The sequence below is a fragment of the Athene cunicularia genome (assembly GCF_003259725.1).
Source record: "Athene cunicularia isolate RWA chromosome 7 unlocalized genomic scaffold, athCun1 chr7_part1, whole genome shotgun sequence".
In the NCBI taxonomy this organism is placed as follows: Eukaryota; Metazoa; Chordata; class Aves; order Strigiformes; family Strigidae; genus Athene; species Athene cunicularia.
In genome coordinates, this window is record NW_020799107.1 from 5054702 (window position 1) to 5068557 (window position 13856).

At 38.2% G+C, this 13856-nt stretch overlaps 1 protein-coding gene across 1 annotated transcript; it reads right to left on the bottom strand.

Annotated features, from left to right (window-relative positions):
• Positions 1-3769: 3769 nt before the first annotated feature.
• FAM171B (family with sequence similarity 171 member B) lies at positions 3770-13000 on the bottom strand. The gene is given in 8 exon segments (XM_026852095.1): positions 3770-5093; positions 5366-5489; positions 6304-6420; positions 9462-9629; positions 11486-11644; positions 11950-12042; positions 12732-12978; positions 12980-13000. Coding segments are annotated over 8 exon segments (2253 nt in total).
• Positions 13001-13856: the final 856 nt, after the last annotated feature.

Here is a 13856-nt window from a genome sequence, read left to right on the forward strand (position 1 = left end):
TCAAGACAAATTTTATTGGGAATCCTGAAGTATATGGAATTTTTTAGGGGACACAGGCATAAATGAAGCATGGTCCACCCAAGAATATAGATGTTCAAAGGCGATAGCGAATAATGGTACCAAGTGTACTTGGGTCCCCTGGTGGCCATCACTAATGCAACTTGAACTCTAAACCCCATTTGAACTTGACTACCACAAAGAATTTAAACCTTCATGGTGTATCAAAAATTCCCAAAAAATCCGACCTCAGCCAGTGGGCCTGGGAATGGCAGTAGAGCAAGGAAGATTTTTAAAGGATACGAGAACACAGCGTGCTTTCTTTTCTTAAGTGTATAACCCAATTAGATTGCACCAATAGTGCAGGTAACCCATTGGAAACTTGGTTTGTTTGAGAAATAAGAATCCTAATTAGTGATGTGCATGCTTGCTGGGGATACCCCACGCCTGATTTAGACACCAGTTTGTATAATACTAATGATAAGGCTACATGTCGGAACACCCAGTACCTGGCCCCTTATGGTACCCTTGGGGGTTGTTCAAATAGCAAAATGTATTCCCATATAAATATCCAAAGACATGCTGGTCTGAATGTGGAACTGGCATTGTAACTTGTCCGCACAAGGTGTTTAATTACTCAACAGCCCCACAGGATCAAAGACACGGGGCTGGTCCTAAAGCACGACCCAAGCGGGCAATACTTGGAGTCGCAATACCTGATTATTATACCTTGGGAACGAATGCATCCCTGATGTTAGAAAAATACATTTACCCCATATATCACCCTCAAAAGACACCAATTTGTCCTGGAAAATATAACAGCAAATGCATGTTTTGTCCAACTGGACACACTGTGCATTTGAAGAACTTAACACCCAGGTACAACAAGTGTCGAAAATGATCCTTCAGAACTGATTAGCATTGGACACGTGGTTGGTGAAGGAAGATGGGGTATGTGGGATATTGAATCTAACTGACAGGGAATGTTGTATAACTACTGATAATGACCCCACTTCAATTGAAGAAGCCCAAGCCAACGAGAGAAGTTGCAGACAAAATCGGAGAACTTTTCCAAGTGATGCAACCAGGAGACCAGTCTGACAGAGGATCGTGGCTGACCTCTCCCCTAAAGTCCTTGGGACTCACAGGGTGGGGAAATTGGCTTGTTAACATTAGACTTAGGTTGTTATGTAGATTCTTGTTCTTAATGAAAGGCCTTGCAGTTACGCGATGTATGATTACCCACTTGCTCTCCTCTGCTTCTTCTCTTTTCTCTCCTACTGTCTGGTATGTGAAGATTATTACTGTGGAAGATCTCCATAATAATTCAGTCCAGCTGAATGTCTGAGCCACAGGGTGGTGTGACAGCCCAGCAAAATCACAGTTAATGCCTCAAACATCCAATAAAGAATTCTGGTAAAAGAGATGGGCTCTGTGGAAACACTAGGGTTGAGCAAACAACAACAGGGAGATAAGGTGAGAAGAGAGGGTCCTACGGAGTCGTGACCACACTTTTCTGAGGCTGAAATTCCCTACCTTGAGTGACTCCATAAGGAGCCAACAGAGAAGCTCTTTTCATGATGCCTGTGCCAAGAAGAATAGTCAGACAACTGCCATTCCTGCAGAGAGGGGGGGAATAACTTCCTGATGACCCCCAAACCCAGTGACCCATTTCCAGAAGACTCTGAAGGTACAAACTACATATGCACAAAAGCCAAGAGGATTCTATAAGCACAGACTGTGCATGACCTAATTAGCCTAATGAGTGCAAGTGCCTGACTGGAGGAGGGGCAAGGAATTCTAAAAGGACACAAATTGAAGCCCCGAGCAGCACAACCCTCTGGCTGTGGACATCGAGACTGGCTGGACCAACACTGGACACAGGACTGGGCAAATCCTTCTCTTTTGTTGGTCTCTCTTTTTCCCTCTAGCTCTATTTCTCTCTCTCCCTCCTTTTCTCTCCCATTCTCTATCCTTATATCCCTGCATGACTTACGGCTTATTAGTGTATTTTACAGGATCTACCACTTGTCAGCATATGGTTAGCAGAGGTTGCAAGGTTTACTGACAAATTTTCATGACAATACTTCTTGTGAGCAAATAAAAGGTTGAGTTTTGTTAACTGAAGAGTCCTCGGTGTCATTTCACCTTAATCTTGACCTGTGAAGCGGTGAGCCTGAGTTGTTGTCCTGAGAAATTGGGATGTGACACCTCCCCATCCCATCAGGATTGTATATAGACATTGCATGTTTGGGTTTTGGTATAGAACTTTAACCAAGCTCTAAGGGAAATATACATATAAAGCTTTTTTTTAGGATTATTTGTAATCAAACTGCCAAAGCCAAAATGTTGGAACTTATTTCATCAGGGAAACAGCTTCAAAGCCACAGAAGGATATTCTATACACTATATTATGAAGCACATTAAGGATGCATCTACTCTTCTGTTAGCCAAAGTTGAAACAATCACTTTGACAAGATGAACATTAAAAATAAAGAATATTCTGATGGCCTTTTCCTTTTTCTATAAGTATCTTAGTTACATTTCATGCATTCATGACTTTTGGTAAATTTAACTCTAAGATGAGTCATAAATAGTATTTATATTGCATTATAGACCAAATTTTGTGATCTGTTCTCTCATGCTCATAAACCCCCAACTTTTAAAGCCTGTTTAACCCCTCTGCAATGCACAACCTAGACAAAATCAGCTCAGTCTCGCAAAATGTAGGCACATAAACCTCTGATGATCTTCCATTTCTTTAAACATAAAATAAAAAGCAACAGTATCAAACTCTCTTGCTAATGGAAACTATTTCAAAGGCATAATTCGTCTAGACTTGCATACTTTTTCATTATGGGTCAAACTCTAACTTATAAATATGCAGGGATTCAAGGCTATGTTGTGGAGCCCAAGTGGCCCAACAGCATGCAGAAGAGAAGATTTTAACTGACTATGAAGCCAAACAAGATACTGGGATCAGTAGTAGCAGCAGCTTTGAACCCTACCAGAACCAGTCCTTTTCTGCTGGATGTGGACACTTCATAGCAGATGTCAGTCTTCAACGTTCACAGTTCATAGAGCAGATTAAAACAAAGCAAGATGGGCAACATCTTAAGACAGTGGGGAGCATGAACTGCAGCAGAGGCATGGAGCTTGTACACTTCCCCCCTTCTGCCACTGCTATGTGGAATGGCAACCTTTTGCACATGGGTTCTACATACAGGGAGGGCAGTAATGCTATAGAGCTCTGCTGATAAATCCAACAGAGCTTATCTGCTGGTGTCATGGGATTGATGAAACACTTTACATTATACAAAGAAGTATAACAGATCCATAGAAAAGTTCACATATAAAATACTGTACAGATGATCACAATGACTAGGAACACAGCTTAGGAATGGCTTTAACTAGTCTACCAATGCATAGCAACAACTATGAAAAAATTAAAACATGTGCCTACATTTCTTGCTGTGCATTCCCAGAGGTGTGTCCAAGAATGACAGGCTAATTAAATGTGGGCCCTCTCCATACTGCCAGTAAAATTAGGAACTGGAAAATTTTAATAGTAGCACTTCCCTGTTTTCAATTCACACTGAATATCAATTGCCCAGTTGAAGTTTAGTAACCCCATTGATATATTTTTTAAAAATGTAACCTTTTCTTGATACTAGAAAACATTATTTCCCTTGCAAACCCAACACTGCAGAATTACAGAAGCAGCCAAGAGGTCAATAACCAGCAGGGAGAGCAACACAAAGCACACTGTGTTTTAATTTATAGGCATAAGCGGCCTCTCCTCTCTTTTCTTCCAGATATTAGTTTTGCTATCTCTTTTCATGATAGATGGTCTATCCCTTCTTTTAGCAGAAGGGATACCAGATTCATGACTTCCTGATACAGTTTTTCTTCTTAGACCTTCATCATGCTGTTCTGTGACTTGCCCATTCCCTCCATCCAGAATGTGCCTCACAGCCTGGTCCTCTGGAGTGCAAACAGTGGTCCCACTTTCACTGCTGCTCAGATCCAGATCTTCCAAGTAAAGGATCTTAGAATGTGGCATATTTTTGATGAAAGTTTTCTCTCTCTCCAGTTTCCTACTAGGATGATGCTCATTCATGTCCACACCAGAATCCAGACTGGTATCATTACTCTCTGTTTTTCTGCCCTTTTTCAGATCTATGAAAGAATGCCTCACTTGAGCAATTGGCTTTCCATCCAGGGACACAAACCATGCTCGAGGATGGGGAGATGGTTTTCCTTTAGAGAGTTCCAATAAGGTTTGTTCTGAAATACCTTGAAGTTCAGATGAAAACGGAGTCATTACAACTGCTTCATTCAATGTCCCAGGAACAGAGACAGATTCCAGTAAGCTATTAGTGTACCGGCTCCAGTTTGATGCTTGAGAAGGTAAACCCTCTTCGCTAGCTATTGTATTGTTTTCATCTCTGCAGACAGAAGGCTGTGGATGAGAGTGCACTGGCATTTTTGGTAAGGTCTGCATGTAACCGTCACGATTCATGGGTTCCATCATGGGGCTATATATTAACTGCCCTTTTCTTGGCAGAGTTGCTGATTTAGCAGGATGCAACTGTTCTGGGGAGTGGAAAAGTTCAGAGGTTTGAAGAATAGCGATAGGTTGATTGTAAATATGCATTAAGTGTTCTGGGATATGGGAAAGCCCGTATATCTCTTCTTTCAGTGAAAGGTATCTGTTTTGGTCTTGAATGTCCCTAGGAGCTTGGGAAAGAGTACTGTTACTATGCTTCGGCTGCTGTAAATGCCGAACTCCAGGAGCAGGCTCTAACGAATGGGCTGAATTTCTTGCCTGACAGGATGACTGATAAGAAGCATCCTCTGTGTAGATTTTAAAATTGTCTCGTGATTTTCCATCTTCTGTGTCTACAGACATCCTTCTTTGAGGGCTGTATGAAGAAATCTTCGGTGTGTATAACTGTGACTTATCCTCCAGCTTTAAAGACCCTTTGACAGCATTGATGTGATTCATGTGAGTTGTTGATGTTGTCTGGTCTTTTTTTATGACCTCCAGCTTAGTTGTATTTTTTTCCTTCTTTTGTGTCCGACCACATTTATCCCTATGCAAAAGAGATGCAAGGTGACTGTAGAGCATACTAAGAATACTAGACTGTTGACTACCAGAGCTGAAGGTTAGAGTCTGGTTAAGAAGTTATACTGTAATGTGGCATCACAAACTTAAAATTAAGTTCTGTAATAACTAATTTTTGAAAAAATATTAGGCTACACATTAGAGTTCAACTAAGGAAACAAGTCTCAATGTCAAAAGACTGTTTTATCAGCCTTAAATTCCATTCATGCTGAGCTTATTAGAGCCTCTCTTTTTGCTTACCTGCAGTAACAGAGAAGAACAGCAAAAAATCCAATGATAATGACAACAGTACCTCCCAGTATGGCCGTAAGGAACACTGTGTGATAGGCTGTTATGTCCTTGGAAACCGCACTAATAATGGATTCTAGATTGTCAAACAAAACCAGACAAGAATTAGTTCTCAAGCAGAATTATTTGGTTTTGATATGCAGATCTGTAGCTAATAAATGAAACTGTAATTTTCCAGTGATTTTGTGTTCCTATGGCACTACGTTCATCCTTCCCTTCTCACCTTGCTATTTCAGCAAACTAGAAAATATACAAACAGTGGTTACAATATAATGTATCTTCAAAGGTTCACCTCAAGTACTAAAGCCTTACCATGACATCTATTCACTTTCAGTTATATTACACTTATATTAGTTGTCCAAACTGACCTAGAAACACGGTCTACATTTTCTATTTAGTGCTTCGGTCAGGAAGTGCTATCTGTTTTTAAATGCTGACATATTTTTCCTGTAAAAATCCCTTCACATGAATTTGCAAGACATGCAAGAAGTCTACATAAAACAGAATCCACTGGGACCGTTTCACCCAACAATAATTTTCTTGTTTTATTTCCTCCTGTCACACATAATCCTCAACAGTAAAGGATACAGTCCTGCTGATTTTTAGATCTCCATAGTCACAGTTCCCTTGCAGGCTTCTTCCAAAAGATGGCGATAGTATAAACATCTAAGTTCAAATACAGTCTAGACTTTTTCCCCTATAGCATTTGAAGTTCTAGGAAATAGTAATATGCACCAAGGCACACTATCAGGATTCAAATAAAAGTTATCCAACTGTTGAAATCGCATGTCGTTTTTCCCTTTTTGTTAAATAAAGCAACCAAACTGAGAGCCTTACGACACATTGGTACTTGAGTTACTCAGTAATCTCTTTGCCGGTTGTTGCAATACCTTTTGTTCCAGGCAGTGGAGCTGCTATCCAGTAGCCTAAGTGTTGAGCAGTGTATGTCCATACTAACTGGCCATCTGCTTCCTTCACCATTCCCAGCCCACGGCTTACCCAAGCACCTGGGAAAAAAAAAAAAAAAAAAAAAAAAAAAAAGGACAAAATATTGCACATGCCATGCAGGATTCTTCTACAGCCAAACCATTAGTAATTAATCTTAAGCTATTATGAAAAATACACAAGGTCACAAGAAAAACTTCTGACCTATACACTATTTATTACACAGCTTTAGCTAAACATGCAAACTTTCTCTCTTGACAATTTCACTGAAAATATCCCTGTGTGGACATTTACTTTGAAACAAAGCAACACCATTGCTTACTGGAATTATTGTAATTCATTTTTCTATTAGCAAATGTCTTCCATAGATACGGACACAAATCATTTGGAAAATCTTATTATATGAGCTTAAGTACACATGAAGGTCAAGACTACATAAAAAATAAATCAAGAAGCAGGTAATTTAAGGATATGAATACAAGCTTAACATTAGCTAGCAGCACTTGGTAGGAAAGCATTTTAATCTAATAAACTACAATAGGATAAACAATGTTTGTTTTAAATGTTTCTCTCCTCCTCCTTGCCCCATGGCACTAACAGTTCAGTTAGCCCCAGGAAGGTCTATTGTTAGCACACAGATTCCACACCATCTGTTTGGCAATGCAAAGGACAGGTATTATGGTATGCCAACTTCGACAATTAATAAAGCATGCAGCAGAAGAGACAGGATTATACTTAATGCGCTTGAACACATTTATTGTGGGCCAACTGTGAAATTCTAAGGACAGAAAACAGTTTCATATAAACAATCTCACATTTTCAAACTGCAAATACTGAGGAGAAGAAGAGAGAACCATTAGTTTTTTTAAAACAATAAACCAAAGCATGGAAAAATATAATTAAGTCCTATAATTTCCATTTTTCTCCAGAACCCTTCTTCCAGCAAAGCAAAAGGAAATATCTGCCAGACAGGAGGTAAAGATGAGAACTGCCACATGCCACATGCATGTGCAGATACACACAAAACATCATTTGGCAGTAAAACTTGCAGCCTTCTCCTGGTATGTGAGACAGCTGGCAGAGGGGAACAGCAGCAGCAGCAGCCACCTAGAGCCCTGAAAGAGGTGGTTTCTCAGTTTCTTAGAAAACCTCTTGTCCAGACTCAGGAGCAAGAACAGCTGGAAGAGTCTTCTATCCCTAACTCTCATATGAAGGCAACAACAGATACTCAAATTCTATCCTGGCACCTCTAAGGCAAATGTCACTATACTGCAAAACTACTCTTTTACAAGTGTTACAGGGGGGCTATGTACAGGCTATGTACAAACCCAACACAAAACACCAGATATAAAAGGCAAAAAAATGTCTAGGTCTCCAGAAGTTTTTCCTTAACTGAACAAATCTATAAGAAGCCATATAATCTTTGCTGTCCTCTTCAGTAAATATCTACCACCCAATATAGTCCACAGAAAATAGTACACATCAAGAAAAACATTAAAATGTCACTTATGAGTAAGCACATACTCTCTCTGATTTACTGCCATTCAAACAGATTTACTGCCATTCAAACAGAAGGATATCATTCTCAATTTAATGTTGCAATGCAAGTTTGGGGTTTTTTTTTGTAATTGTATTAAAATCCACAAAGTACTTTTGGTACTAATGAGGCAAAATATTTAGTTAGAAGGAAGCCACATTCAATATATGTCAACAAATTCTGCATTTACAGCAGCTGGAATATAATTGCAAAAGCTCATTTTCCAGGAACAGTCTCAATACTTTTGAGTAACCCCAGGGAACAATGCACAAACAGAAATGTGAAAGCAGTTTCTATCTTTTTTTCTGGTGCATATGGATCCACCTACACAAGGTCAAACAGAGACCTCTTTTCTTACCACTGTCAATAATGACATGGAAGCTCTGATTACCATTATGACATACTACCCCAAGAATTCTGAGCTTAAAGTGCATGCCAATATCTTGTTGAGGACATCCTGCATGCAACATCTTGGATGCCAGAGCCTTGTTATTCAGTGCAGTGGTAGCTCTCCATTCAGCTCAGGTGGCGGCCTACTGCTACTTACGGATGCTCTCAAATGCTTGCTGGAGTTGCTGAGGTGCTCAGCTGTCCTCAGTCACCAGAATCTTGACTACAGTTACCTTAGAAAAAAGTCTTTTTGACCATGTCAGATCAGAGGTAAAAATGAATGAAACAAATTTAAGAATAAACATCCAGAACAGTGAATACAGTTGCAAATTTTCACTGCAGAGACAAGCAAGTAGAAGAAAAAGCAGAAATTAAGAGTTATGCCCCCAAAAGTCTCTCTCCTTGTCCCCTCTCCTCAGCAAGCAGCCATGAAGGCTCCATGTGAACACCACCCCTCAGTGAGCACCCATTACAGTCAATCTACCTTTACGGAACCTCTACCAAAGTACATCCAATCTGAGAGAAAAAAACCCAACATTTAATTGTTTTTATTGGGTCAGCATGCCATGCTCCATGCTCCTTGACTACAATTAGACATGAACGGTAACAAAAGGTTTAGAATGTCTAATTCCCAGCCTCCTCCTCCCATGTATACCATAAGAATAATGTTGTTTCCTTTAATAATTCTTATTTCCCCTTCATTTAACTTTCCGAATTGCTTTTGTTAACTAAAGTAATATCTATTCCAGTTTTAGTATCAAAGGATCTTTAGAGCTATACTCTAGGAAACAAAGCATCCAAATCTTCAATTCTGATTTGTATTAAGAAAGCATTCACAAGATTTCCAGGCTTAAAATTTAACATCACTTAAAATGTACAATCCCTGAATACTTAGCCTCCCATGAAAATAAAAATCTATTACGTTAAAAATTTGTTCAGTAGGAATGTTAATGAATTTTACCAAAGCTTTTTGAACTAATGAAAGCAGAAAATTCCTTTGAACAATTCAAGCTACTCAACAAAAAAAACAATACGGAACCCCTAATAATAATCTGTGACTATTTACTACCACCTCATATAGTATTGCCATCACTGCTCCATGACATATAGTATCATGTGCCCAAAACTATACACATGTGCTAAAAGGCAGAGTAACAAATAACTTAAGCCACTTACCAGTTTTCATATCAAATGTCCATGCAGGTATAGCATCTCCTGGTTTTACAGTACTTGTGGGAAGAGGAAGTGTAATCTGAATGGGACCATTTACTTTCAGTTCTTTCCCAGTCAAAAGAACATTTACACATATTGCAGCAAGAGGAGCTAATTCCATGCTTTTGAAACCTGAATGAGAAATATCTTGTCTGTAATTCTCCATTTACAGTGTATTTGAAAAAATAATTTAGAATTAAAAATCTATCCTAACTAAAGGCAAGTCCTCATTTACATCCAGCTACACAGTCAGCTGTTGTCAACTTGGTCATATAAAAATCCACATTCCTTCTCTTCTGGACTTTTAAAATCTTGTGATTAAAATAAAAACCAGTCATATCTATACCAAATTTGTAAAAGAGAAACAGACTTTTGACATACAGGTTCAATGCTGACCACAGAACCAATGAGTATGCAAAACTTGGCTTGGGGCTGGGGAAAGAGGATTTTTTCCCTCAGATAATTTGATTACAAGAGCTAACCCATGTGAAATAGGGTAAGAATTTTTGTATAACTGCAACATACATAACAATGAAGACATATGCCAATATATGACTACTGTATTTCTCCTTAGTTAAACAGTCCTCAAACTTTCCTGTAAGGATTAACTTTCTAATTAGGCAGTTAGAATTAACTGAATATTTAAATCATGAGGCCCGTCAAGGCATTCAAAGGAATGTTGCAAGCTTTACAATGCAGCCTGAAAGTTTATTTCCTTTACTTTCCTCACACTAACTTGGAAATACTTCAGAATGCACACTATGACAGGATGGTGAAAGATGCTGAAACAGAATTAGTAAGTACCAGAATAATGTTAAACTTATGCAAGCTGTTAGAAGCTGGTTGTGAGAAAGCTCCTGGTACGTCAGATACCAATTATCTTCCACCTGCCCTAAAAGGAAGCCTATTGCTTTAGGAGTATATGAATAATTTAAAACACATGCCAGACAGATTGAAAGGAAAACCTGAAGGGGAGAAACACTGCTTATTCTCCTAGGCTTTACATTTAAAGAGGTGAAATACAGATAAGAAAGCCTTTAAAATATGTAAGTCAAGATAGCAATACATATGATGATTTTAATTCAGTGAAAATTAAAGAAGAGAGCATGACAAATTCAAATAAGCCATGTAGTGGCCTCCTCATGCACTGCAATGAATTTAAGAGCCTCATGGCTTCAGGTCTACTGGGAATAGAAAGAAAAGAACAAAAGAAAGATGGAACTGCACACAGTACAATCTACCAGAGATTTTTTTTTTTTATTTGCATAAATAATGTAATCTTATAGAATGACAAACACTAGAAGATCCAACTGCATATGAGCAGTTATAGTGACTCATGAAACCACTTATCACTTCCTCCAGTGAAACAGATATACAAAAAACATTACAGGTATGCTCTGTATTCATAGCGACTACTTGGTTTCAAACAAGCCTGTGCGGATTAACTGTCTGCAATCCAAACCAGAGCTTCCATACAATCTTTACACTAGGTGTAAAGCTCCTTAAGGCAGCCATTCTAGTGAAAATACAGAAAAACCCACAGCTGAAGACAACTGCTGCAGTTTCACTGATTTCTTTAGGTTCACCTAGTTTACACTCTGGCCATAACTTTTAAACTGTTTACTAAATCAGTTCCACAGTCTCATGAAATCCTGAACATATACATACACACACACAGATACAGATATCTATATCTATATAGATATATAGAGATATATAGATATAGATATAAAGCAGACTCTGAAGGAGTATTTCAGCGTAGTAAGATATGTTTTCATACTACATGAAATGAGATAAAGAGTGACATATCTTACTTACCTGATGTGTTTACAAGCCTACTACTATAGAACAAAGCTCTGTAACACAATACAAGCAGGTTAAGGCCCTTCTAATTTAAGTGTATGTTTTTCTGAAACACCATGCAGTCATATGCATTATAATTTGAAGATTTCTTTTCAGAAAAATTCTTAAACAATGTATTTACATACCCGATTTATTTAGAAGAATTCCTGTTGTATAGAGAAAGCTATCCACTTTCAAAAATTGCTCTGGCACTGTCAGGTAGGCTGTAACATTTGTAATATGGTGATTTGTTGGAAGCTTTATTAATAATTTTGGAAACTGAACACTTGGTTGAGATTTGGCATCTGTAAAAAAGAGGAGTATTTTGTCTTAGCAATGGTAAAACACAAAAACAATGTTTTTATTGCTGTTCAGAAAAACCATTTAGCATAACCAACCACCTGTTTTCACCCATTTTCTCCCTCGTTTGTGTATTTCTAGTCTAGCACTTGTCACAGCCACACATACAGCTACACAATTAACTGAAAATCTGGCTTTGAGTAGATAGGTCTTATATGAGAATATGAACATGACTAATTTTTATTCTTTGCATGTGTACATATGGTTATCACACAGTGGTAAGAATATGGTCTGCATACACTGAACTTACCAGACAGTTTTCCAGTAATTAAGACAATATCTTCAAAGAGCCATATATTAGCTTGACGTTGTGGGAATAATGAAAGTGTCACAGATGAGTATACTGTGGAAAGTAATAATATCTGTTATAGTGTGGAACTGAGAAAAATCCTGTAAGATCTGAGATTCTGAAGGAATAGTGAATAGAGCAGTTAGAAAAAGAGAGTATATGAAGACTGGATAAATAAATTACTCCTGTTGTCCAGCACAGGAATTTTAGTGGTTAGGCAGAAGACCTCTGTTGTAAGTTTGCTACATCTTATGCCTTCTATGGATAAACAAGTGGCTAGAATTCTTAAGAGTCCATCTCTTTTTTTGAAAAAAAACACATAACGTTTTTAAAGCATGCAATAGATAAACAGGAGAACTCCTGAGGAAAGACAGCTGAAAACTGTAGCAATAGGTTATTCCGTTATACAGGACTCACAACACAGGAATCACCAAGACACGATTTTCATCACAACTCATTACCAGCCCTTTGTTAAATTTAAGCAAACAACTTCGCAGAATATAGTCATGGTATCACAATATAACCTATTTTAAAAGGGATATTTTCTGGTTTACAATATTAAGAATTTTGACAAATCTAACAGATCATTCACCCTTACATCTGCAATGACAGGCACCACCTGCCTTGACTGACTTCATTCAGTTATTTTCAGTTGACAGTAACTACCCAGACTGCTGAGGCAGACAGAAATTTAATTACTGACAGATACAGTTTAATAATAGGACTGTAAGATGCTTACGTACTTGGCATCCTCCCAGTCTTCCAAGGCAAAGGTGTTAACATGTAGCCATCCTTGTACGATACGATAGTTAAACTTAATCCTAATTTGTAGGGGACTTTTATTAATACTGCTCCGTTGCTTCCAGTAAGAGTAGAATTTGTCTTTGTGTAGTTAACAAACACTTCTACAACCGCTTGTTGCAGGTACTGATGACTGATGATGTCATTTACTTGAACTTTCAGGGTAAAAACAGATCCTATTAACAGAAATATAAAACAGGAGGTCATACATCATAACTAAGGACCATAACTTAAATACGTAAAGTAGTCCTAGAGTTTATGTCTTAACTATTCATCCACTTTATGGTGGGTCCCCATGTCAACTGAGAGTAAGCTCTGGCCAAAGGGAGGGGTAATCATACAACTATATACCACAGAGAAGGCGAAGCAAAAAACCTTGAGATGGGGTGCAAAGATGCCAAAAAGTGTTTCCTTTTTGTAATAGTTTATCAGCAGTGTTTATCAACTAGTATAATACCTAACCAGTTAAAAAAAACAATAAAACAAACCAAAATTACAATGCAAATCTTCCCCTTTTCCTTCAAGCTTAAACATCCGTGACAATGTAAGGTTCAGTGTGCCTTGCAAGTGCTCTCCAGTATCACACTGATAATACTGATGGTCTTAAGTGCAACCCTTGGCTTGGGACACATATTTAAAGATCAACCTTGAGTTTCTAAAACCAGCGAACCTAATGTCTACAGACTGTGGGATGAACACATTTATTTTTATATGTGTAAAACTATTATAAAGTAACTAAATGCATTCAGACACTTTGACTGTTTTAATCTATCATCTCCCACCACATCTACACTTCTGGTCTAGTTTTCATCTTTCTGTATTGCAACTTCTAACTAGCATTTGTCTACTGCTAATTTGAGGATCTGACAGTCCTTCACAATACCTAGTGTCTTGCAGAGATCATGATTACAGTGACTGAGCAATATGCTGAAAATAGTAAGTCCACTTGAACAGTCTTGAGATGCTCTGAATAACATACAATTTCTCTCCCACCTTGATTGTATAAAACCTATTAGGGAGTCCTTTCATAGACAGCAGGTACATGAAAATGGACAGAATTCCATGTT